Source organism: Rhea pennata, chromosome 9 (assembly GCF_028389875.1).
Source record: "Rhea pennata isolate bPtePen1 chromosome 9, bPtePen1.pri, whole genome shotgun sequence".
Classification (NCBI taxonomy): Eukaryota; Metazoa; Chordata; class Aves; order Rheiformes; family Rheidae; genus Rhea; species Rhea pennata.
In genome coordinates, this window is record NC_084671.1 from 10406855 (window position 1) to 10429514 (window position 22660).

Sequence of the window (22660 nt, forward strand, 5' to 3'; positions counted from 1 at the left end):
ATTCATTATAATCCAGCCCCAACAATCAAACTCATTAACTGGCTGCATAACAACTTTGACCATCTACAGAGACTGCAAGACAGTCTGATTCTTTCCTGGTAAGTCTGCACACAGCAACAGTAGAGGAAAGTACTTCTAATGACTAAGCGAAGACACTGGGACCAGCTGCACTTCTGCAACGAGTCACACCCAGAGGAAACAGCTTTCAATTTTCTACTTGTCCCTTTCTGCTTTTTGGCTGGGGATATCGTGCTTGTGCTGCAGCTGCCTCCACTGTCAGATATTAAGAAAAAGCTGAACTTAACCGAATATTCATTTACAACAAACTGCAAAAGTCAGCAAGTTACTTCCGTTAGCCCTGTGCAAGTGGATCTGGCGTCCTCAGGACTGAACAGGAGAGCTCGGCAGAGAAGTGTTAGAGGCTGTGGAGCAGCACGAGCCAGACCGCCACCACCAACACCCAGAGAGCTGTGTGCTCGTGTGCGCCCAAGAGGCATCCAGCTGCCCTCCGGGGGCAGCAGCCTACGAAGCGAAGGAAATAACCTCAGCTAGTATGAATCGGTACAGTCCATTTTTATAACCTTGAGCAGAAAAGCAGCTTATATGATCCATCAGTCCAAAGCACTCTACAAGCAAGCAGGGGGAGTCTTACTACCCACCGACAGAGCCAAAGGGCAAAGTTTTCATCAGGCAGTGACTACAGAGCTGGAATATCATAGCACAGAGAACCAGGAGAAAGGCTAAGATTTTCAGTCTCCATGTAGGCAAGCACTGAAACACCAAAATATTTGTGGTTGCCTGTACCTAACGGAGAGCAGCAGGCTGTAAGAAAAAGCAGAGGAGCTGCCTGCAAACCAAATGAGGTCATCTGTGCGAATTACTTTAATGAGCAAAATGAGGCAGGAGAGCTTCCAGACCAGTTTTCATTGGACTGAAAAAAAAAAAAAAAAAAAAAAAAAAAAAAAAAAAGCAACCCTCCCCCCACACACACACACCATACTACCCCTAGTCCTTTGCTAGATGGAACTAGCAAAGAAATGCAGAGAAATGCAGTTGGAAGAGTCTGGTCAGTTCTGACTTACATACCGAAGTCTCAGTTTGCAGGAGGCAATGAAGGGACAGTAAGGAAGACTCCCGTCCCTGTGCTCTCCCTAGCGCATCCCTCCCCTACTTGTTGATGGAATAAGATATTGAGCTAAACAGACCTTCAAGTAGATGAAATTAAATTCATGTTTTCCTTCACAGGTTGCCATGGGGATTTAGAGACTGTAGTGTAGATATCCAGGTTTCCAAATTTTGCTGCAAGCTTTAGACTGAAAAAAATTTTTTACAAATTATGAACTAGATTGCCCAGGTTTCAAACCTGAAAATTCTCCAGGTTGGATTTTGTTTCTTCATGCAGACAAGGGCCTGGAAGATGCCTCTTCACTTCTGGTATTTGTTATGAACTGTTGTATGCTGATTGAATCAGTAATTTGTAGATCCCTAATAAATAAACCTTCAGTTCTTCCATCTTTCTATGAAAAGTTAATTCCAAAAAACTTTGAGTACCTCAAGTTTAAAAGGTCTTATATAAAATATCTTTCCCAGACCTTCCAGCAATTAAAAAAAATATCAAATCAAATGTGAAAAGTTGAATTTAGTCAGATAGCAGGTGAGGATACAGTCATTGCTGAAATGACAAGCCCATAAAGAAATACTTGAAATGGCTTTACTTGTTCTCGTCATTTCTGTGCCGCACAATGTTACTCATTGGAACTGGAAATGCGTTTTTCTTCCTGTTTAATAAATCACTTCCTGCAAGCTGTGTATTGCACGTCATACATAGCTTTTATTGTCTCAAATGCTGCAAGGTAATAGGATTTAAGAAAAGCAATCTGCACATTTTACCAGATAGACATGACACATAGGGCACTGAATTCTCAACATGCACAATGTTGTTTACACTGATATAAATGTTTTCAGGCACTGGTGTATCAGTTAAATCAAAGGCCTTGAAAACAATGTTATTTTCACCAGTTCTGAATGCCTGGAGAGCAGAAAAGCAAGCAGAGCATTCTGGAGAGACTGGCTGTTAAGCATTTTCTTGCTTACAAAGAGAGCAAAAAAAGCAGCTCAGTCATGATCTGACTGGAGTTAACATCAAGGCTCAAAAGGAGTGTATTTTGCCAGCAGGTGCAAAAGCTCTGAATAATTTTGTGCACCATTACTGACACTTTTCTGCATGGCAGTGTGTTTGTATTGGGAATTCTAGGAAGATGTAACCTGAAACACTTCACTGCATGAGGCAGCCGGTTCTCCACCCTCCTCCCCATCAATACCCTCTGCTGGATGCAAAATAGTTAGCTAATCGAACTTATGAAACAGCCACAGGATGCTACCTAGAAAGCTCCAAACTCAAAGTTTTAAGCAACTTAAGATCTGTATTTCATCTTGCAAGTGTAAAAAATGTGCGGTGCAGTGAGGACTGGGCCTGGCAAGTTGGTCATTTGCCAAGCTGGGACTGCACGCTCCCAGCGTTCCTCTCCACCAAGCAGAGGGGCTGGCTGTCCCCGAGCACCCCAACACAGGCACTGGAGCATTTATACTTTGTCCCTCTCTTCACAATCCATATGGCAGTGATACATAGCCCTCGCCTACAGCTTCATCAGCAGGGGATCTGCCCTTTTATCCCTCTGCCAACTGGCTGCTTCCCTGATCTCAGTGCTGGAGGTAGAGATGGGTCAGTGTCTAAGGCCACTTGCTGTTTCTCAGTAAATTCCTCCAGAACAGAAAACCACCTGCCCCACGTCAACAGTAAGAGAGGTCTTACATCCCTTAATCCCCTTCTAGGAGTGTTCTAGTTGTGGACCACAGCAATTGTTCTGCTGCTCCTGAGATGAAGAGCAACACACTTGAAGACAGTTCTAAAATTTTTAAATTTAAGACAATCTGATTTAGCAAGGTGGGAAGTTTGAGCTCCATGTCTCTGGAAGTGCTCCATACTTTGGGAGATGGGCCCATTACTTCTCCCATCCCTAGTTTCACACAGCAGTGGTGTGTTAACACCAAACCATTGCGAGAGAGAGCTTAATGGCATGTACCCTGTACAGGCCAATGCCCATGGGCGAACGAGAGCAACCCCCAAGATGAGGGATTCAAGGATGCCTGTTCAAAGATGCTTCATTTAGTATTGAATATACTCAGAGAAAATGCATCTTGTTTGAGCATAAAGTGCCATATATACAATCATGTAAGTGTTTTGCCCAAATCAGTGATTCCTCACAGCACATATAAAGAGAAGAAGGAAAGCAAATTCATTTTCTCTTCTTTCACAAAATAGAGGCAGAAATAACAGAAACAGTAGAGGCCATTCTAGGACCCAGATAAGGGCTTCTTCTAAAATAAGTAGCCAAAATAAGTGTGTTAAACAATTTAGCAAATATTTCAACATCAGCTATTTCTTTGGAGGAACAGCATCATTGCGTGTGATTGCAAACCTCAGGCAAACAAAGGAATATGTAATAATCATAAATCTTTAAGAGATTAGAACCTTACACTTTAAAAATGAACCATTTGTAAAACAAAGGCAATGAGGAAGAGGGGGAAGGTCACGAACAGTTCCCTGATGGGTCAAAAGCTTTTCCCACGAACAAGATGCTTAGAATTATACCAAGATGCATATAAGAAGTTTTAACTTTCTTACTCTCTTTTTTTTTTCTCCCCCTACTCTTTGGGGGTGCAGGGAGAGCACAGAAAATTAATTGGCATGAAATAAAACAAAGCACACGAAGATGGCATTTATCAGTTCCATGCATCATGAAGGTTTGATTGTAATAACTGTTCTCACTAGCAACATAAAAGTGCTATTGCAACTGCTGTGCAGAGCAGAAAGGAGACAGTCAGTGTGACGGATTCCAGTACACTTCCAAGAGAACCCCAGAGCGTGATTACCAGCAGCTTCTTACCTGATAAGATGGCAAATTGCCTGTGGAGCTGCTCTATTATATCCACTGCAACCAGCGGCCATATCTCCTGCTGCATGATTTCATCTGTGCAAGTGAAAACAGAAATCTTCAATGAGTTAATGAAGTCCTAACGATCAATTCCCAGTCCTCCAAGAACCCAGAAAAACAAAGATCATACTCAAAGGAAAAAACGCCTGGCTTGACTCTTGGTTTAGATGTTATATGACTGCTTGTCACAGAAAAGTTCGACACTTACAGAGTCTCATCTTCAGCTTAATTACTTTAGATGTCCTGTAATTTCAGAGAGCTTTTCATAAACCAGACAGAGCTTGTCATAGGCTTTCACACACTGATAGTCTGCTCCTTCCTACTTCATATTCTATATTAATCCACTGCATTTGGGCTCCAATATAAAGCAGCTTTTCAGTCTTTGAAACAGTAAAGCCTATTTCAGACACAGTGCCATGTTCCACCTCATCCCTGCTCTCTGCCTAAGGACTTTCTGTGTAACCGACGCAGCAGCAGAGCTTCCTTTGCTGATGCTTTTTTCCGCTACTGGCTAATACATAGTAAAAGGAGGAAATAAAGGGTTGTGAGACTTTCTTCTCAGGCAAACAAAGCCTGTTCTTTTGAAATACACTAAAGAGCTAAAGATAGCTTGGCAAGCAATGAGGGGAAAAATCACAAGTGTTTTTTTGTGATCTATACAGTGACCAACAACTACAATCTCCCACTGAGCTAATTTCATCTTTCTATAACAGGTGCATCCAATGGTTCTCCCTGCTCTTCACCTCAGTCTGGACCAGCAACAGTTTATTTTCTGGGAAGTATGTGACAGCCCAACTGGCACGATCCAGGTTTCCTTATGTTACAATAGCACCTATTACAATGGGCCTTTTAGTTACTGCACAGCGAGTCCTGGCTTGGTACAGCTCACCTCGAAACTGTACAGACAAAAGGTGGAAGGAAGCAAGCTGGGTCCAGACAGACCACAGATCACACTGAAGGAAGGTAGATGCCCAGTTCCTCTATAGACACCAAGATCTTTACTGATATCAATACAATGTTGGCACCCAACTTTAAATGAACTGTCAGAAACAGGGAGGTCAAAGAGGTTAGAAATTAGCTTTTCTCCTGTGTCCTAGTCTCTTGCCCAAAACACAATCTTTACCTTACATACAGACACCTGACCTGATCCTTTCCAGAACTAGGGATTCTTAGTTTTGAGTTACATAAAATTCCCTAGATTTTCTCGTCATTCCCTAATCCATCAGACTTTTTCCAACTTCCATAAACCTCACTAACACCTTGACACAAAGTAGTTGGACAGCATGGATCACGTCCTCTCCTAGATAGAGGGTAACACACATAACATGTAAAGTAGTAGAGTTCTGGCTGATGCACAAAACGAGGAAATAACTGTAAGCAATAGAAAAATATTTGAGGGGTCAGGGGGAGGAGGGGAAGGTTTGATCCTGCAGATCCTCTGTTTGCACTAAAGTGCAGAAAAGTCAAATGAGAATGAGTGGCAATTTTGATGAGGTATCTTCATTTCCATTCTGTTTATGTAGTCCATTACTAGCTTTTCTGATTCTTGACATTACAAACATTTAAGAGCAACTGGAAAAGTAAACTCATCAATCACAGCAAAGGGCTTGGTCTGAGTGATGCCCAAGGGCTTTACTGAACACTGAGTCACCTCAGGTCCATGTCTGTAGGAATCCATAGAAAAAGAATAAAGCTAAACTCAGCACATCATGTTCTCTAATTTATTTCCACTCTATTGCTAAGGTCATGCATCTGCTTACACTGTTGCCTAGAGTTAGTAGAACTGGTGTGCAGTAGTCTACCAGGACTAGTTTATTCTCACTCTGAGCAGAGATATGCTGCTTCCAGTAGCAAAGCTGGGTGTCTGCAGAGCACTGAGCCGTGCAGCTATAGCCCAGGAGGCATTGCCCAGTAAAACCTACACTCCAGGTCAGCATCACAAAACAGCATCTTGCACAAAGCAGAGCTATGACTTTACTTCCAGAGATAGCACCATGGAAACAGCTTGGCACAGGAAGAAGCCTTATAGAGGCCTGCTGCTATGAGCTCAATTGACACAACCTGTCCAAGCAAGATGAGGGATCCCGGCCACTCTGTCAGGCAGCAGATGGATGCTGACATCAGCTTAGCAGTATTCACTTTTCCTCCCCAGCTGATTCCTACGGAGTAGGAATTAACTGGGATCTGCCTCATCCCTGCTTAGATATCAGGGCAGCTTAACCTTATGTGCATCGACACTTCTTCCTAGCAGCCCGAGTGCAGTGGCTGCCCACTTCACATCCTCTTTCTGCCAGCTTCTGTCACTACAGCAGAGCTGCTAAAAGTCACACAACTCTACCCAGAGAAGCGCCCCATACTGTGCAGCGAACCTGTGGGTGATCCTCCAGCATATTGCTGGCACCGTTCTGAAATCTCCTTGGAGAAAGCCAATGGACTCATGTCTTGTTTCTCCTCATGATTATACCTCAGGAGGCTCCCATAGCAAAAAGGTGATTAAATAGTCTTTGGTCCCCCTGACACCTGTGCGTAAGCCCAGAATAGGGCCGGTGGCTCACCGCCTCCATTGGCGAAGCATGTGCTGGTCTCTGTGCTGTATTTGTTCTGCAAATGCTGAAAGGCTTTGCTCTCCAGGAGCAAAACAGCCATCGGGATCATTTTCATCATTAGAAAATTCACTTAGAATTGATTTTAAAATATGACAAAAGCCCTGTCTACAAGTTTGCAGGCAACAGAAATGCCAAAGACAGTATTTTGGACACCCAAGACCTGAGATAATTCAGTGTTACAGTCTGTAGGAATCCACAGAAAACGAGGATAAAGCTAAAGTCAGCACATCATATTCTAAGTTATGCTCAGTTTCTCAAAGAAAAGCCCACCGAACAGCTAAGGACAGAAAGCTTACTTCCCTCCACATCATTTTGCTGGGTTCTGCTTTCAGTACAGCACACTCACTTAGAGGCTAAGGCTCTGAGCAGCCTCCTGTTTTCCCCCCAGGTATCCTACTAACAGCAGCCAACACTATTAAAGACAGCTCAGTATCATGCTGCAGCAGTATAGAAACCTCCTCTCTCCTCCCAGTTTATTCTCTCTGTGTCAAAAATTCATAAATCCTTAATCCTCAGACATCAGTGTTCTCAGAATTTTTCTCCTCTTCTGATAACACTTGTGCATAGGACACAGGGACAAGTACAAAGTCACCAGTTTTGCATATCTGTTAGAGACAAGGCAGGGAAATCAGAAATTCTCAAATAAGTCCTTAACCCACCACCCCAAGGGGTCATCTACCCCCTCCCACCATCTCAAACCACAGATTAGCACCAAGATGGAGGCAGAAGGGGAGAGAAAAAGGGAAGTTCAGAGGTGACTATAATCTGAATCTAGGAACAAAAATAAAAGCAATGGGGAAAAGGTAATAATTAAAAACAGTTTGAACTCTCAGAACTGAGATACCATGGGGCATCCACTGAAGAAAATGCTATTGACTTCACCTAGAAGATGCAGAGACTCCGTGGCAGCAGCACAGCTCCCCCACAGAGACACTTCACTCAAGTTTGGGCGATCAAGGCTGAGCTTCCTTCAAACACAGTTGCAAAAATGGAACAAGAGCTTCCACAGTGCCTGACACCACCCCAAGGAGACTTAGCAGAAATGGCAAATGAACTAGACCTTTGCCTCCATCCGTACTATCTCAGACTTGCTCCTTGCTCCATGGCAACAAAAACTACCAGTACAGCAGTTTGCTTTTGATGTCTGCCAATGTGAAGGCATCATTAATATCAACCAGTCTTGAGCAGAACATTCCCGCACTCCATACAGTTTATGATCTTGCTTTAAAAATAGTCTGTTTCTGGTTTCTGAAGATCCCTTTCTTACCAAAGGAATTCTGTGGTGTAATGTTAAGATGAAGTAATAGAAACAAGAACTGCCAAAGGCCAGTTAAGTCTCACCAAGTCCCCTGACTGGGCAAGACTCTCTCCTACGAGGCACATGAGATTCCCCATAACACCCAGTGAAGGAGAGGTTCAGATGACGAGAAAGGTGGTATAAAATACATGTGGTGACTAGGAATCGCACATTCAAGTAACTGTGTATAGCTCACACTTCGTGTGTGTATATAGCTCACACACTGACATACAGGGAAAAGGAACTGCAGCAAAAGAAGAAACTAAAGACTGCAAGGAAGCTTAAGGAAATGAGAAAGACCCTCTTGAGCCCAGGAGGCTAATCAGACCATGTGGCTAGGAAATGCCAGTATCTGTAGCCAACTGCATATAAGGTAACTTCTGCCTGACAGCATCTTTCCATAGGCCAGTGCACAAGGTAGTAGTCATGGTTTCGTAACACCATTACAGCACAGAATTTGCAGAAGTCCCAGTCCTTGGAATCATGTAATTACTTGGGACTGGTAAAAGAAGTTTAATCTCTGACTAAAAGAAAAGTTGGAAAAAAAAAATACTTTGAAGCAAACCAAAGAGGCACAGCCCAAAATACAGGAAGTCTAGTTGTTTTAAAGTCAAGACATTTCTCTTAGGGTTAATGAGGATTAATCCATTGGTACCTCCCACTAGCCTTTATCCCAGGAGGCTCTGTAGCTTTCTTTGCCTGTGCACCACAAGCCACATGCACGCAGGAAGTGGTGTTCAGCTTTTTGGGCAGAAGCAACATACCATTTTACAGTGGGTCACGTACCACAGCTGAGAAAACCCTACTGTGGGCTGACAAGAGCTGCTAACATATGAAGCTGCTAACAGTTACAGGCTCATAGACAACTTCAGAAAAACTTGGGGATGATAGGTGTGCTTTAGTTTACTGCACATGGGTCCAAAAGTTCTAGGAAGTCGACAAGTCGTAGGAGCTTGAAAACAGTTGTCTTACTTCACTGCACACTACTAATATCTGCAGAAGAGATTTGGCAACCCCAGGTCACTCCAGTCCTGTCCTCTGACACAAACAGTGTATGACCATGCAATTAAAGATCATATCAAAATGTGTAATAGCTGAGTGGCTGGAATAGCGTTGTCTGGGCAACTCTAATTAAGGTGTTTCCTAGCTTCTGCTTAGTTATTCCTGTGGTCTTAACTTTAATTGAAGAGGCAGTTACACACAGCTTCTCAAATTAAAAAGAAAAAAAAAAGTTGAATTGATCAAACAATATTATGTGAAGCAATACCAGTCCCCTACACAAGTTGCCAAAGCTGAATCTTGACCCATACCATGGAGTTCATTACCTCAGTTAATAGATTTTAATTGTCCTGGCAAATTCAGAGTAAGGACACGATAATAGCCAAGATAAAGATTGATTTGTCTCCTCTCCCTTCTTAAACTGGTATATATTCAGTTCCTAGCAGAGACTGTCCAAGTCTTTGTATAAAAAAAAACCCCAACCACACACACAAAATGCCATATACGCAGCAGTTTAAAACCCAGAAGAATTAGGCCCTGCATATTTTTGTTTCTCTAGCTTTTCTATTGAGGGGGAGAAAAACAAAAGCAATTACTATAGCCATCTGTCTCACATAGCTTCTCCCCCCTCCCAGATCTTTAGGGAAGCGAGCTCTAACTGTGCTATCTAGTCTCTATGGAGAAAGCCATTCAGTTACACTTCATGATTCCTCACTCAAAAAAAATTAAAAAAATAAAAACCAGACATGCTTTGGTCCTCCCCCCGCAACCACCACCACCACTTTCCTATTTTATTTCTCACCACAGCTGTATGTTTTCCTGCAGCAGGCCTGGAGCACAGCCTTCAGATTGCCGCCTTCTGGGCTCTGCCAACAGCAGCTGATTAAAAGCTGCAGTGGGTATAATATTGTGCCCCCCACCCCAACCGCCTTTTCTGAGCAAAGAGAAACTACTTTATATGCTAATGGCAACTAATGGTTTCTAAGAGTATCAGAAAGATGACCTGCTGGAGTGAAAGATGTGACTGTGCTGAGCAGATGGACACAGCAGTGCCTCTTGCTCCATGGAGGACACTGTCAGGCAACCAGCCATAAGAGGACACTGGGGCTTCTTTGTTTTTCAGTGACTGAACACTGCAACTGCCTGGCCTTCTGCTGGCTACAAGGGGGACTGCTTTTCTCCCCCATCTGGAGTCACTAATCTTGTAATAAAGGGTTACAAATTTCCAGAGCAAAGTTCATCTTTTCTTGATGATGGCTTAATATGTAATTCACTTTTTATTATACTGTGGGAGAAGGAAGAAAGGAAGAGAGCTGAGAGTTAAGTAAAGCCTTCATCAAACTTGGAGTACACCAGCCTAATTCTACTCCAGGTAAATTCAGAGGCAAAGATGATCCTCAGCATTTTATTTAAAATTGTGGATTTGAGGAAAATGCTGACTGCTGATATGATAAAAGTTAGATAAGGAGATGCATAAGGCCAGAGATTTCATTTGAAGAGTTGAATGATCACTGTTGGCTTTCTCATTCCTCCTAGAACACACCAAAAGGAAACACGAATCCAGCGTTTAAGATGCAAAGTACCTACAATTCAAATGATCTCCAAGGCCAGAATTCCTCTGGCTAAGAATATCAACCCGTACACCTAGCGAAGGGTATAGCAGAGCTAAGTCAGATTTCAGGAATTAAACACTCCATACACCAAGGAGACATCAGCTTGCACGTCCTCACTGATAAGATCTGAACAGGCTAAAGGATTTAAAAATACGCTGGCCAAACAGGAAGCCCAGTGCCAGCACTTTAAGTAAAACAGTTTCTCTTCCTGATGGCCAAAAAAGCACTTCAAGGTTATTATACCAGAAAAAGAAGGGTTTTTTTATTTCTATCCATCTCCCTTCCTCACTGCTTGGGCCCTTTGTTTACTTCTTGAAAAAATTTACTCTTTCAGCCTGAGCAGATAAACTGCAAGATCAGTTCACTGATACAAGCTGGCTGTACTACAGATTAATGTCTGCTTTGGAAGAAACAAAACAAAAAAAGCCCAGACTAACAGAAATCACATCCTTTTTCTTATCCTTCTGCACATTGCCACCACAACTTTTTTGCTAACCCAAGTTGAATCAACTTAAAACTAAAACAGGAGAAGATATATATTGTAAATAAAAGCAAAGCAGTATTTTTAGTGGATTATGTCTTAACTGGGTCAGTTCTCTGCAAAGGAGCTCAAAGGGTACAAGCACTAGCCCTGGCAGTGTGGGGGAAGGGAACACTGCTAAGGCTAGGATTACCTCTTTCCATAGTAAATCACACATAGATCAGCTTAAAGCAATAGCCAAATTGCAGCACAGGTGACTAGTGTAATCTTCTCTTTCAGATCATTTGCTAGCCAAGCACCATTGTAAAACCAGCAAAGGTTGCAATTTCTATTCTCATTAAAAAATTTCCCAGCAAAGTTTGCCAACTAACTTCCAAGATTATTCCAAAGTATTTAAGTTTTCATCCATGTTTGGAGGCGAGATTAAAGCCTTCCTGTTTCTACTGCAAGAAAACCAATTTTGTCTACATTAATACAGTGGAAATCCAGACAAGCAAGGTTAGAAGCAAGCTGCCAACTGTCCCAAGTGATGTATTGCAGATACGCTCTGATCTCTTGAGAAGGGGGATAGAGCTAGGGCACGGTGTGGGCAGAATTGTCTTGCAAACTTCTTCAGACATTGTTCATGACAGAAGGAAAGGTTAAAAATGCACACCCATCTCTAGAGGGCTCAAAATATCTGTGAGCCTCAGTGCCTACCTGGGCAGATGCTGAACTAGTGCCTGACGGGCTTTTTTATAGCATAGCAAATCTGCTCTGAAGTTTGCTCTTTCATTATGCTTAATCGTGTTCAGCTTTTCCACTGCATTCCGAGTGGCCTAATGATGAACACGTAAGGACTTTGCAAGTGTTAGTCAAAAGGAGTCAGCATCCTCTTTCTTTATATCAGAAATGTAAGTGAGCCACATGTTTGGATCCAAATTTGAACTCCCCCAAGCTCAAGGGCTTTGGATTCAGGCTTTCAGGCTGTTGTCAGTTGAGCAGACCCCTCAGGCAAGTGCTTGTGCTTAAGGAAAAGTTAAGATCTCATGCTGAAACTAGAGGAAACATAGAATCATAGAATCAGTAAGGTTGGAAGGGACCTCTGGAGATCATCTAGTCCAACCTCCCTGCTCAGCAGGGTTACCCAGAGCACATTAGACAGGGTTGCATCCAGGCGGACCTTGAAGATCTCCACAGAAGGAGACTCCACAACTTCTCTGGGCAACCTGTTCCAGGGCTCTGTCTCTCACAGTGAAGAAATTCCCCCTCACGTCCAGGTGGAACTTCCAAATGCATGCTTAGAGTTCCAAAACCTCCATATGCATGGAGTTGTTTTGTTACACATTTAAACATGGAGTTGTTCTGTTACACATTTAAACATGTATTAAAGTGATGGAGAATAGCCAAAAAGTTCAGATACTGAATGAAATCATTCTCCCAGATAAGGCAACTGGAAAGAAAGTGAAAACAAACCAGTATTTTGATTTACTGTTGACATATTGTATACAAGCACATTGGTGTGTAAAAATGTACATCTATAAATACATTAAAAATATTCAGTTTCGGTACGAGAAGTAAGTTAAAGCACACAAAGCGACTTGAAATCTGAAAAGTGGATGCATCTTATCTTTTGTTAAGAAGATACTTGTAAAAATATTGGCGTAAAATCACAAGAGATAGTGATTAATAAACTTTTACCACACATTGAGCGATCTATAATGAGCAAAGAACAAAACAACACACCATCCCACATCACTTGCATAGCAAACTGGTTTGTTCTGTTATTTTTGAGACAAACATTATTTAATTTTACAGAGTATAGGAAGGGATGTAGTGTAGGGGATCTTATAGTCAGCTCCCTACAAGACAAACTTCCCCAATTAAAAGACATTAAAGCTCAGAGTCTAATCTCAGCTGCACCTTCAAGGAATTTGCCCAGATTTAAGGCAGTGCCACCCACCACACCCCAGTCCAGTCCAGCCCCACAGCAGTAAGCACTTCTAGATGGTTTCTAACTCTTGCCAGAGAAAAGTTAGTTCATTTTATTCCAAAAATCCTTGCTTCACAGCAATGCTGAATTGCTGGAGTACAAATTCCTGCTCGCAGAACAGAATGCAGAAGAGATTTCACACTTCCACACTGACATGGTAAAACCCATCAAAACTAACAAAATTCACGTGTAGCAAACTGCAGAGTTAAAACACATTCACTGCAATACTTTGACACCAGGCTAATCAAGAGACAGAGCAGACTGGATGGCAGACTACACTCCCTCCTCCCCAGCGCTTGCCAGCAGACAGTTTCACAGCTCAGACAGCATCTTAAAAAATTCCTGCCACTGGCTCTGCTCTGAATTACTGCATCCAGAAAAACCATTTTAGAGCCCGTTGACACAATTACTTTATGAGAGACCACTCGGCTTGGGAGCCAAAGGACTGTGTTCCTGCTCGCTCCTGAGCAGAGGCCAGTTAGCTCAAAAGCATTTCCCTGGTTACTGCCACTGGAGACAAACACTGAGCAGCAGCAGCCACCGCTGCCACCAGCGGCGCTTTGTACGTGCATCTCGGTAACAGCACAAACGCTGCTTATAGCCAACCTGCGTGCCTGAAGAGACCCGGCCACCCCTCCAGCGGTCTTCAGGCTGTCACCACCATCTCCGTGCAGATGTCCGTTAGAAGAAGCAACAACAACAAACTTAAAAATCAGCCTGCGCTTCAAAGGTTTGCCTCGTCCTCAGAGCGCCGCACGCTCGCCAGCGTGCGCCCTCCCTTGTGTCTCAGGCTGCCTGCCCTGGAGCCCGGCTGCGGTAACGAGCTCACATGAGGCAGAGGGGAGGGATGGAGAGAGGCAGCCTTTTGTGGAAGCCGTCCTGGATCTAACCAGCAGGGCAAAGAGCTGACGCTCTTCTGGATGAGACGGCACAAACTGCTTAGTAACTGCTTTTACGCAAACCACAGAGAGGACCTCTGACATGCACGGCACCTAGGCTTTAACCCGCCCCAAGGCGCAGCTGGCTTCCTCCTTCCCCAGCAGCTCCCATTCAGATCCTGCAGATTCCTCAAGATGCTTGGAGGCATTTGCAGCTTAGCATGGATAAATCAAGGCAAATCCCAAAAGAGACAAAACAGACTCACTTGCCTAGGACAAGGAATGGAAAGGGCTTTCATTAAAAATTACTTTAAATAGTAGAGTACTCAGGGCCAAGGAAAACGAACAGTACCGCTGCGAGTAGTGTCTTGGAGCACCACCCCAGGCACACCCTGTCCCTGCAGCACAGCGCTGTGTAGAGGCAAAGGAGAACGCTGTACAAGACATGAATTTGGTTGGAAACCTGAAGCCAGATCTTAGACAGGGGAATATAATCATTAATCACAGGAAAGTCCACAGTTCAATAAATACTTCAGGACACTCGCAAGTTTTCAGAGACTAAACTGTGCATGTGCTTTCACGTTGGTTGACAACAGTAACGTTGCCGTAATTGCTGACTGAAGCAATCGTGGGTTATTACTTCGGTACCTGGCTTATTGATAAAGTTGTCTCTTTGCTACCACAAACCTTAGCAGCTTAGCAGCTTCAGATAAAGGGCGCTCTACCTAGAGCAGAGCAGGGGGCTTTCCACCAGGAAGCATGATGCAGTAGTGACTTCTACACCTCCTACAATCAGTCCAGCTCAAGAGACAAGTGTCCTTCATTTTACAGACTGGGAAACTGAGGCAGAGAGAGGTCACCAGTCAACCTTCATCTCCCCACTTGTAAATTGAGAAGCAGACCAAAGCTGTACATATGATCAAGCTACTGGAGTGGGTCTCTAAGGCTAATACAGCCATAATTTGCCCATCACCCAACTAAGATTATTACACTAATTATAGTGCTACATGTAAAGCCAAGCTAGTTTTATCACGTTTTACAGACAAATGCCATATCACTAAACAGAGCATCACCACACTAAGTACTGGATACATATTAGACCTCAAGACACCTACAGTGTTAGGGACAGACACTAGGTGGACAAAGGTAGTCTAGGAGAACAAGAAGATACAATATGCTGTTGCATTGCACTTTCCTTCTGTAGCCTCCCCGAATTGCATCCCAAATGAATTTACTAGCTGTAGTGCATGTGTAACGTTACTCTGCTGTTCACACTGATATAAATACTCACATGAAACCAACTTACAAGAAAATTTGTCTCCAGATGTTTTTGTTCAAGGGGTCAGAAGGGGAGGAGGGTTGCAGAAGTGCAGGTGGGAGATCTGGCTCCCAATCCCCCTGGCACACAGGGAAGGGACAACAGCTGAATTAAGCGTGCAGTCCCAGCTCGCCTTCAGTGCGAGCCCCAGAATGGGCAGTCAGTGCCCAGCAGAATTCATCACACGAGGTCTTGTGTAGTGCACTGCCCTCTCCTGGGCAGCATTTGTAACCGGCCTGCAGGGACTTGCCCCCTCTAGTAGCAGAGGGAACCCTCCAAAGGGTTATGGCCAAGTATCACATCCGTGTAAGCAGTTGATAAGTGTCCCATGGATCACTACACTTGAAAACATCTTACCCCTGCATGTAGAGATGCTGCAGACAAAGTAGCAGATCCAGCTGGGAAATCAGAAGACTATATGCTACTCTGCAAGCGAACTTAAACAGCTAGCCTTACACAGGAGCGAGGCAAGAACAGGAACAAACCGCCAGGAAAAGGGGTGCCAGGGAATTCCTCTCGATCTACAGGCACGCTCAGAGGAAAGCTCAGCAGGCACCACCTCTTCAGTTTCATAAAGTGGATTTACAAGTGTTATTTTTTGAGTATCAGGCATTTATTCTGAATAATTAGTAAAGATTACTTGAGCACCTGTAGGATGCATGCCATCTAATGGGACAGATGCAAAAGGCGTAGTCCTGTCTCAGTACGACAATATTTTGCACTATCCAAACACTGTCCTGCCAGCATATGGGATAGAGTAGGATCTACTGATTCAGTTCTAATAGTGTTACTGGTAAGCATCTGCAGCACATTAAAAAAACCCAAAAGGTAAGTTTTTGTATTTAATGACCTGATCCTCACTTGTTCTAACTCACCCCAATTTCACTGAAATACATTGTAGCATTTGAGCATCTGACCCCACAATGTTCATCTGTTCACTCCCTAGTACAGCATTCCAAAAACACAACACAGATTAGCTCATACTCAAGTAACAAACTCCAGCATCATCTTCCCACATCTTTCACTGCAGGACCAGAAGAGACAGCTTGGTGCATTGTATTTGACTATTTGAATACACAAGAAGTTCACAGAAATTGGATTAAATGAGCATTTTAGAAAGCTCTTTAATCTTATGTTAAGGACTACGGGCAACCGCAAAACCACTGCTTCCCTTGGAGTCCCCTAGAGCAAAGGAACAGACTTGTTTCAGAGCTCTCACTTTAATTTCCAGCCCATTGATTCTTATTATGTTTTTGATTAAAAAATTGGAGAGCTTCCACCACTTTCATCCTGTTACTGGCAGATCACTCTTTCTGAGTCCAGTAGTAGTCAACCTGCATGAGTCAAAGGGAAAATACTACAGATCATCCCATTCCTTTACTTTTTCTCCCTCCTGTCTTCTCAGCTCAGCTCTTCCTGGTGCTAGTGGGGGATGACCTTGCTAATTAGCAGCATACAAGTTTCATAATCAGATCTTCAGTCATGTAGACTGCTGCTCCTTAGAGGTCCCCCACAGCTGCACACTGTCAAGGCAATGACTCAAGAGTTTAGACAAACTGACTGAACTCTGCAACCCCTATTTTAATGACTCGCACAGGAATATGTTCTGAATATAAGGTGCTGCTTCTACATAGAACAAAGTTGCTGACACATCCTGGGTTAGAAAAGTGAAAATAAAAAATCATGTTTGGTCATCGCTTTTTGCTGCTGCAAAAGAATAGGGGATTTTTTGCCCTTGAAAAATGGAATGAACTAATAGGATCAAAATTTGTGGAACAGGAAATCTGATGCAGTCCAAATACCCATAGATAGGAAGCTGGGCTGCTCTAATCAAGTTTTACTTATCCTTTTTTCTATCTGAGCACCACCAATTCTACTATCCAACGTCTAGAGGGTGAAGGAGAATCCATGACTTAGAAACCTCACCGGGCAGGCTAATACACAGAAGGGAATGCAGATAAAGCAGCAACAATTCATACACAAGATCAACATACTAGCATAGCAGAAATAGGTCTTTAAAAGGGGCTCGGCATGGCAGATGTGGCTGAATTCAGAGAAGCTCCATGAGCAGAACTGGGGAGAGAACACTGCACTACAGATTCTCCCAACCTCCAATCACACTGAGCATTATTTTCGCCCAAGATCCTCTCCCCAGACAACTTGCACTGCAGTTCAGGCAATGCAGAAAAGCAAATTGAGCTATCATCTTGTGGTAATAAGTCCCACAAGTTAACAAAACACTACCAATTACAGCAATATGTCTATCATCCATATTTAATGCTTTTCCATTTCAGTGAGTTACTTCTTGTTCTGGTATTGGGGGAGGAAAGGGGAAACATAAGTACCCAGAAGGCTTCTGCTATAACTTGTCCTCTGAGAATTTCTTCTCTTGATCTTCTCAGTGGTACTTATCTCAAACTCTCTTCAAATGGAAATCAAGCTACTCCTTCCCTACTTTCACTGCCATCTCTGGACTTCTCTGACAGGGTTCAGTATTGCGCAACAGGAGCAGAGCAGGCTGCATATCAATGGGAATAGGTGGAGAAAGAGACTGGAATCAAAGATAACAATTTTTGTTATAAAAACCCCCTAAGAAAAACAGAGTATTTTTATTCTAGTTATCTCCTTTCCACTGTCAGTCAGCTGAAAAAAATTATTTGATGACTTATCCCAGGTTCCCCAGGCAGACTTTTTCATTAAAGAAGGGAAAAGGTATTGAATGCCAACAAAGAGAAAAATTTTGAGCACAGCATGAGGAGACTGCAAATGAACCTCACCGGGTTTAGAAGTACTTCCTATTTACACATGTACTGTAGATCTCATTCTTCACATGATAGTCATACTTTCCTCAGTAACCAGCATCTTTGAAGAGGGAGCACATATAGAGGGAAGGAAGGTGTTGCTCATTTATTTCACTACTGATGGAAGAAGAGCTCTAAGAAGTCCTCCAAGAAATTCCAGCCTTGTCTCATTCAGATGCAATTTCTTTCTGGAGGTAGCACTAGAGAAGCTGGGTTTTACCCTTAACTGCTCTAAACATTTTCTCATATTTCAGTCTCTCTTCCTTCAGGTAGATCTGAAGAACTGCTTTTCATTTCTAGCTGCGCTAGAGACACAGCATTAGGACAGTGGTCAAGTGCCTATGGCTGCTAGACAGAATTGCTGCATTCCTCTGTCCTAGGGAAGGACAAAACCAGTACTGCTAGCTCAAGAGACAGGCCTCCAGCCCACTGACAGGATCTTGCTTGTTTTTGCAGCAACAGCAGAATCCTGAATAACCTAAGTAATGAACTGCTTATTCTTTGGTGTCTGCAGACTCATTATCCTCTTTTATCCAGCCACCGAGCATAGACAAGAACACATTTTTTCAGTTAAAAGTACATAATCCCCGTGCAGCCTCGAGCTCCTCAGCCTGCTGAAATATGGTCCAGTCAACAAAGGCTCATGCATCCACATTAACCCCCAGTAGCTGCATGGTCCCATTAGAGGATTCAGGCCATCTCATGACAAGCTAATTAAGGACTTCTGGGGACAGAGAAGCCTGAAGGCAGAGCACCTTTTTGGTAGAAGATATCTTCAAGCATAGAAGATACTAACCAGCAGTCAGGTGCCATGAATAGATACACCACTGCTGAAAGGGTATATGAGTTTGTATTCAAGAATGGTGTATTTTTTGATAAGAGGCTATGTTTTGCTTTCTACTTCAGCACCTGAGAGCACCACAAGGAGGATCAGCTCTTGACTGTAACTCCTGTCACACTTGTCTCACCTTCTGGGTGCTTCTTCCCCTTGGCTATGTTCAGCTACATGCACCTTGGAGCTGTTGCTCCCAGAAAATCTCAGTCCTGTGTACTGCCCCTCAGAACAGCACCATTTGTACATCAGACCCCAAGGGAGATTTTAACTCATGTTGGCCAGCTCATACGGCAAGGTCTTTCCTCCACCTGTTGCAGGGAGTCGGGGCTCCTTTCCCTCACCTCTATTAGGCTGTAGCGCTCTGAGCAATCGCCACTCACAGCGCTGGGAAACTGCTCTTCGTACTCCCACACTAACATTTTCTCTTTTCATATGCATTCACTGCTTGTGAATGTTCACACGGAACAGGAGACCACAACCACACTTATAACCACTCCTCAAAACAAATCACTGATTCAAAGAAAGCCTTGAACTCGCATGATCCAGGTACCGAGTTAGTGTGGTTCAGCCCGGCTTGCTAGGGGGTTCTGCTGACTGAAGCTGGGTTACCTGCAGCTGTCTTTGCCACAGACATTAAACCTAGGGAAGAGTACAGATGTAGAGATCTGGATACGTGCAGGTATTTAACTTAAATTCTGGCTATACCAGATGAACGTGGTCTGTAATTTAAAATATAACCACAGATGCAATAACGGATGTTTTAATCATCTATTAGCAATTAATAGATTAGAGAGAAAAATGAAAGACTTCCTCCTCAGCAAATACCATAGCATCACTGGAACTTCTGCCTTTTATTCCTGCTGTACCTTATGTCCCAGCAGCGTTTCTCCTTGTGGCCTTTCCTGTCTGCCTTTGGTCTCATGCGTTCTCTTACCATGTTGGGGACTGGGGGGGACCTCTGAAGAGGTCAGGAAGTAGTGTTTTTTTTTTTTTTAACACACAAAAACCACACCCTCACAAAAATCACCCCAGAAAAAAATATACCATGCATTTCTCTGTCATGCTCTAGCAGTGAACAGAGAGGCTGCTCAGTCCTTGTAAGATGCAAGCGAAGAGCAGTGGGCCACTCAGCAGTAACCCCCACAGGAAAGGGCTCTGCCACTGCAGTTTTCACTGCAGCCAGGTGGTCTGAGTTATTGCTGCTGTAGTTACCTGCACATGCCCTCCACAGCCCCCAATCAACCAGAGAGATGAGCACAAGGTCAGAGGCAGTTTGTGGCAGAGCAGGAGGAAAGAATCCAGGTAATATCATTATTACCAATTTGTTTGCCACCTTGCCAGTGTTTCAACCCCAATCCAACATGATTACCGTACCCAACAAGAGCTGTCACTGGTATATTTTCACAGGTCAGCAATTGCGCTGTAACGCATGCAGCTGAATGCATCTTGCCCCTGACAAGAGCCTAACTGTGCCCTCCCTGTGGCCAGTGGGTAGAATTTTAAAAAGCAGCAAAGATGCTCCCTGCCTCACAAAACGGAGACAGGCTTGGACCTAGCTAACACTACTCATTCTCTTGCAGCAAACGATTTTAAGGAATTTCTGCCCATAATACTATGCCAGATCATCTCTCAACACCAAAGACATGGAAGGTGTTTCCTTGGGAACAGTAACCATGGCAAAGCTCTTGCCAATGTCTTCCCCTCTCTACCTACAGGAAGAAAAACAGAAGCAGATGCCTCAGCTGTCTCCAATAGGCCACAGGTTTCCACAGCAGTAAACAAGCTGGAATCTCCTTCATCACAAATTCAGCAGAGAATTTTGAATAATTCTGTTCTTTTTTTCAGATGCCAGGCATTTTTGCCAGGCCGCACTGAACTCAAAATGCCTCCCTAGAAAGAACACAGCTGCAGACAGCATTGCCAAAAGGCCAACCAAATATACAGTGCGCTGCAGGTAGGCCCTGAGCCCCTGCATCAGCACAGGTAACACAAATGGCCAACAGAAGCAGAGGGCAATGAGCTGGCTTTGCAGTTCTCAAACCCTCACATTGTGTGTTGGAGCTCTGTTAAAGACAGTGTCTGCAAACTCCATTTTACTGGAAGCAGCAGCTGCCAGAAAATCACCTGCTTCTGGTCCACATCTTTTTCTGCAGAATATTCTCAGTTTTCCACACTGAATGCAACAAATACACATTTCCAAATACTATACATCAAGGAAGAACCAAACAAAGCCATCTGTGACTTCAGTTTATTGCCATTTGAAAAAAGATTTGCTGAAGAACTAACTAAAATCATAATAAACAATTCAATGGAAAGTACAATCACATTGCCTGCTTTGAGATTTCTGTCATGTACAAGCAATGTTATGCCTCTGGGTTCAAGCTTTGCTAACCACTTATTCAAATTAACAGAACAACTGAAACCAAAGGGCTCTGGTTAATCTTTCTCTCTAATGCCAAACTGAGAGAAAAGTGTTCTGTGTTTCAGCTATCTCAATATATGATTAAATAATCAACAGTACAGACTCAGATAACATGATTCCACTTTAGAGCTTACAGGTAATTGATAAAAATTGCCAGGATACCTGCATCTTATATGAGCAACCCAAATTACTATCCTGCACGCCTGACTCATGCAGAGCACAAATCTCGGCAGGCCAAGTTTCTTTTGCGGGTAGAATGAAACCAGAAGCTTTACAGTGGGGAAGATTTTTACCTTTTCCTTTGTAATTTAGGAGCATGGGGTGATAGGGTCAACAGGATCACAAAATCTAATGCCCCATTCCCTTGCACTGGTTTCAAATACAACAAATACCTACTCCAGACATATATACAGAAACCTCACTATCTAACACCGTAGTGAAACGAATTATCTATTCAGGAGTCCAGCACTCCTTTTTAACCTCCTCTAGGTCAAATCACTGCAAATATCCCAGAAATATACCACCAAATCAAATAATGCAGTTATACTGCAGTTAAGATCCCAACCCAGCCAGTTCTTTTTAGATTATTTACATCTCTGACTCCCTAGAGAAAGCATTAGAAAAACAAGCTCTTTGCAAATCTCCGAGGAATGCAACGCAGCTATCACTAAGAAAAGATGACCTTTCTGTTAAAGATGCTGCACGTACCTTTCTTTGTCATGTGTTCCAGTCTAATGCACCTTCCTATAAAATCGTGGTAAGATTTCATTTCTCCTTCTGTTATTCGGACACCAGTGAAAGGTGGATTCCTGGGGACCTGTTGTCCACACTTCTGACACCAAGAAGCCATTGCCGGAGCTCAGGAGACTCTTGTCAGGAATCTGCTTTCTCACTTTGCCTGCTGGAATCCAGCCTCGTTCTTCAGCCGTCAGTCCAGGCTGGTGACTTTATCCCACTTAGTTCATTCAAGGTCACCATCGCCAGCAGGATGTTCGCCATTGCAATTGGTTAAGACTTTTATAGGCTTACTGACTGTGTTTGTTTTCCCTCCTTGCTCTTATTATCAGTTTACTTTATTCTCTCATTCAGAACTAAAGCTGTAAACCTAGGCACAAGCCCATACTCTTCCTTACCATTAGTTTAAAGCTGTATTATAAGCTAGGATGAGGCAAGAGGATCCCAGAAGCATGCTTTAAGATCACAAGATGCCTCTTAAACAGAATGTCACACACAGTCACAAAGAATTTCGCTTAAAAAAAGAAAAAAAAAAGTCATCTTCCTTCATGATTTCTAATTCAGGCTTATGGTCCTATGACTCTTCATTATTGACACCAGGCTTTTTACTCTTGCATTTCAGCTTGAACAGAGCAAGGAAACTGCTCTGCAGAGCTGCTCAACTAATTACTCATATGTCTGGCAGGGTGCTGAGAGGCTGCAACTGAG

General features: G+C 43.3%; 1 protein-coding gene across 1 annotated transcript in view; it reads right to left on the reverse strand.

Moving 5' to 3' along the window:
* MCF2L2 (MCF.2 cell line derived transforming sequence-like 2) overlaps positions 1-22067 on the reverse strand; it is a 158752-nt gene extending 136685 nt beyond the window's left edge. The window contains exons 1-2 of the mRNA XM_062582661.1: positions 21926-22067; positions 3948-4031 (exon numbers count right to left, since the gene is read on the reverse strand). Of these exons, the coding sequence (XP_062438645.1) occupies positions 3948-4031; positions 21926-22067 (226 nt within the window). The remainder of the gene's footprint in view (positions 1-3947; positions 4032-21925) is intronic.
* Between the last annotated feature and the right edge of the window lie 593 nt (positions 22068-22660).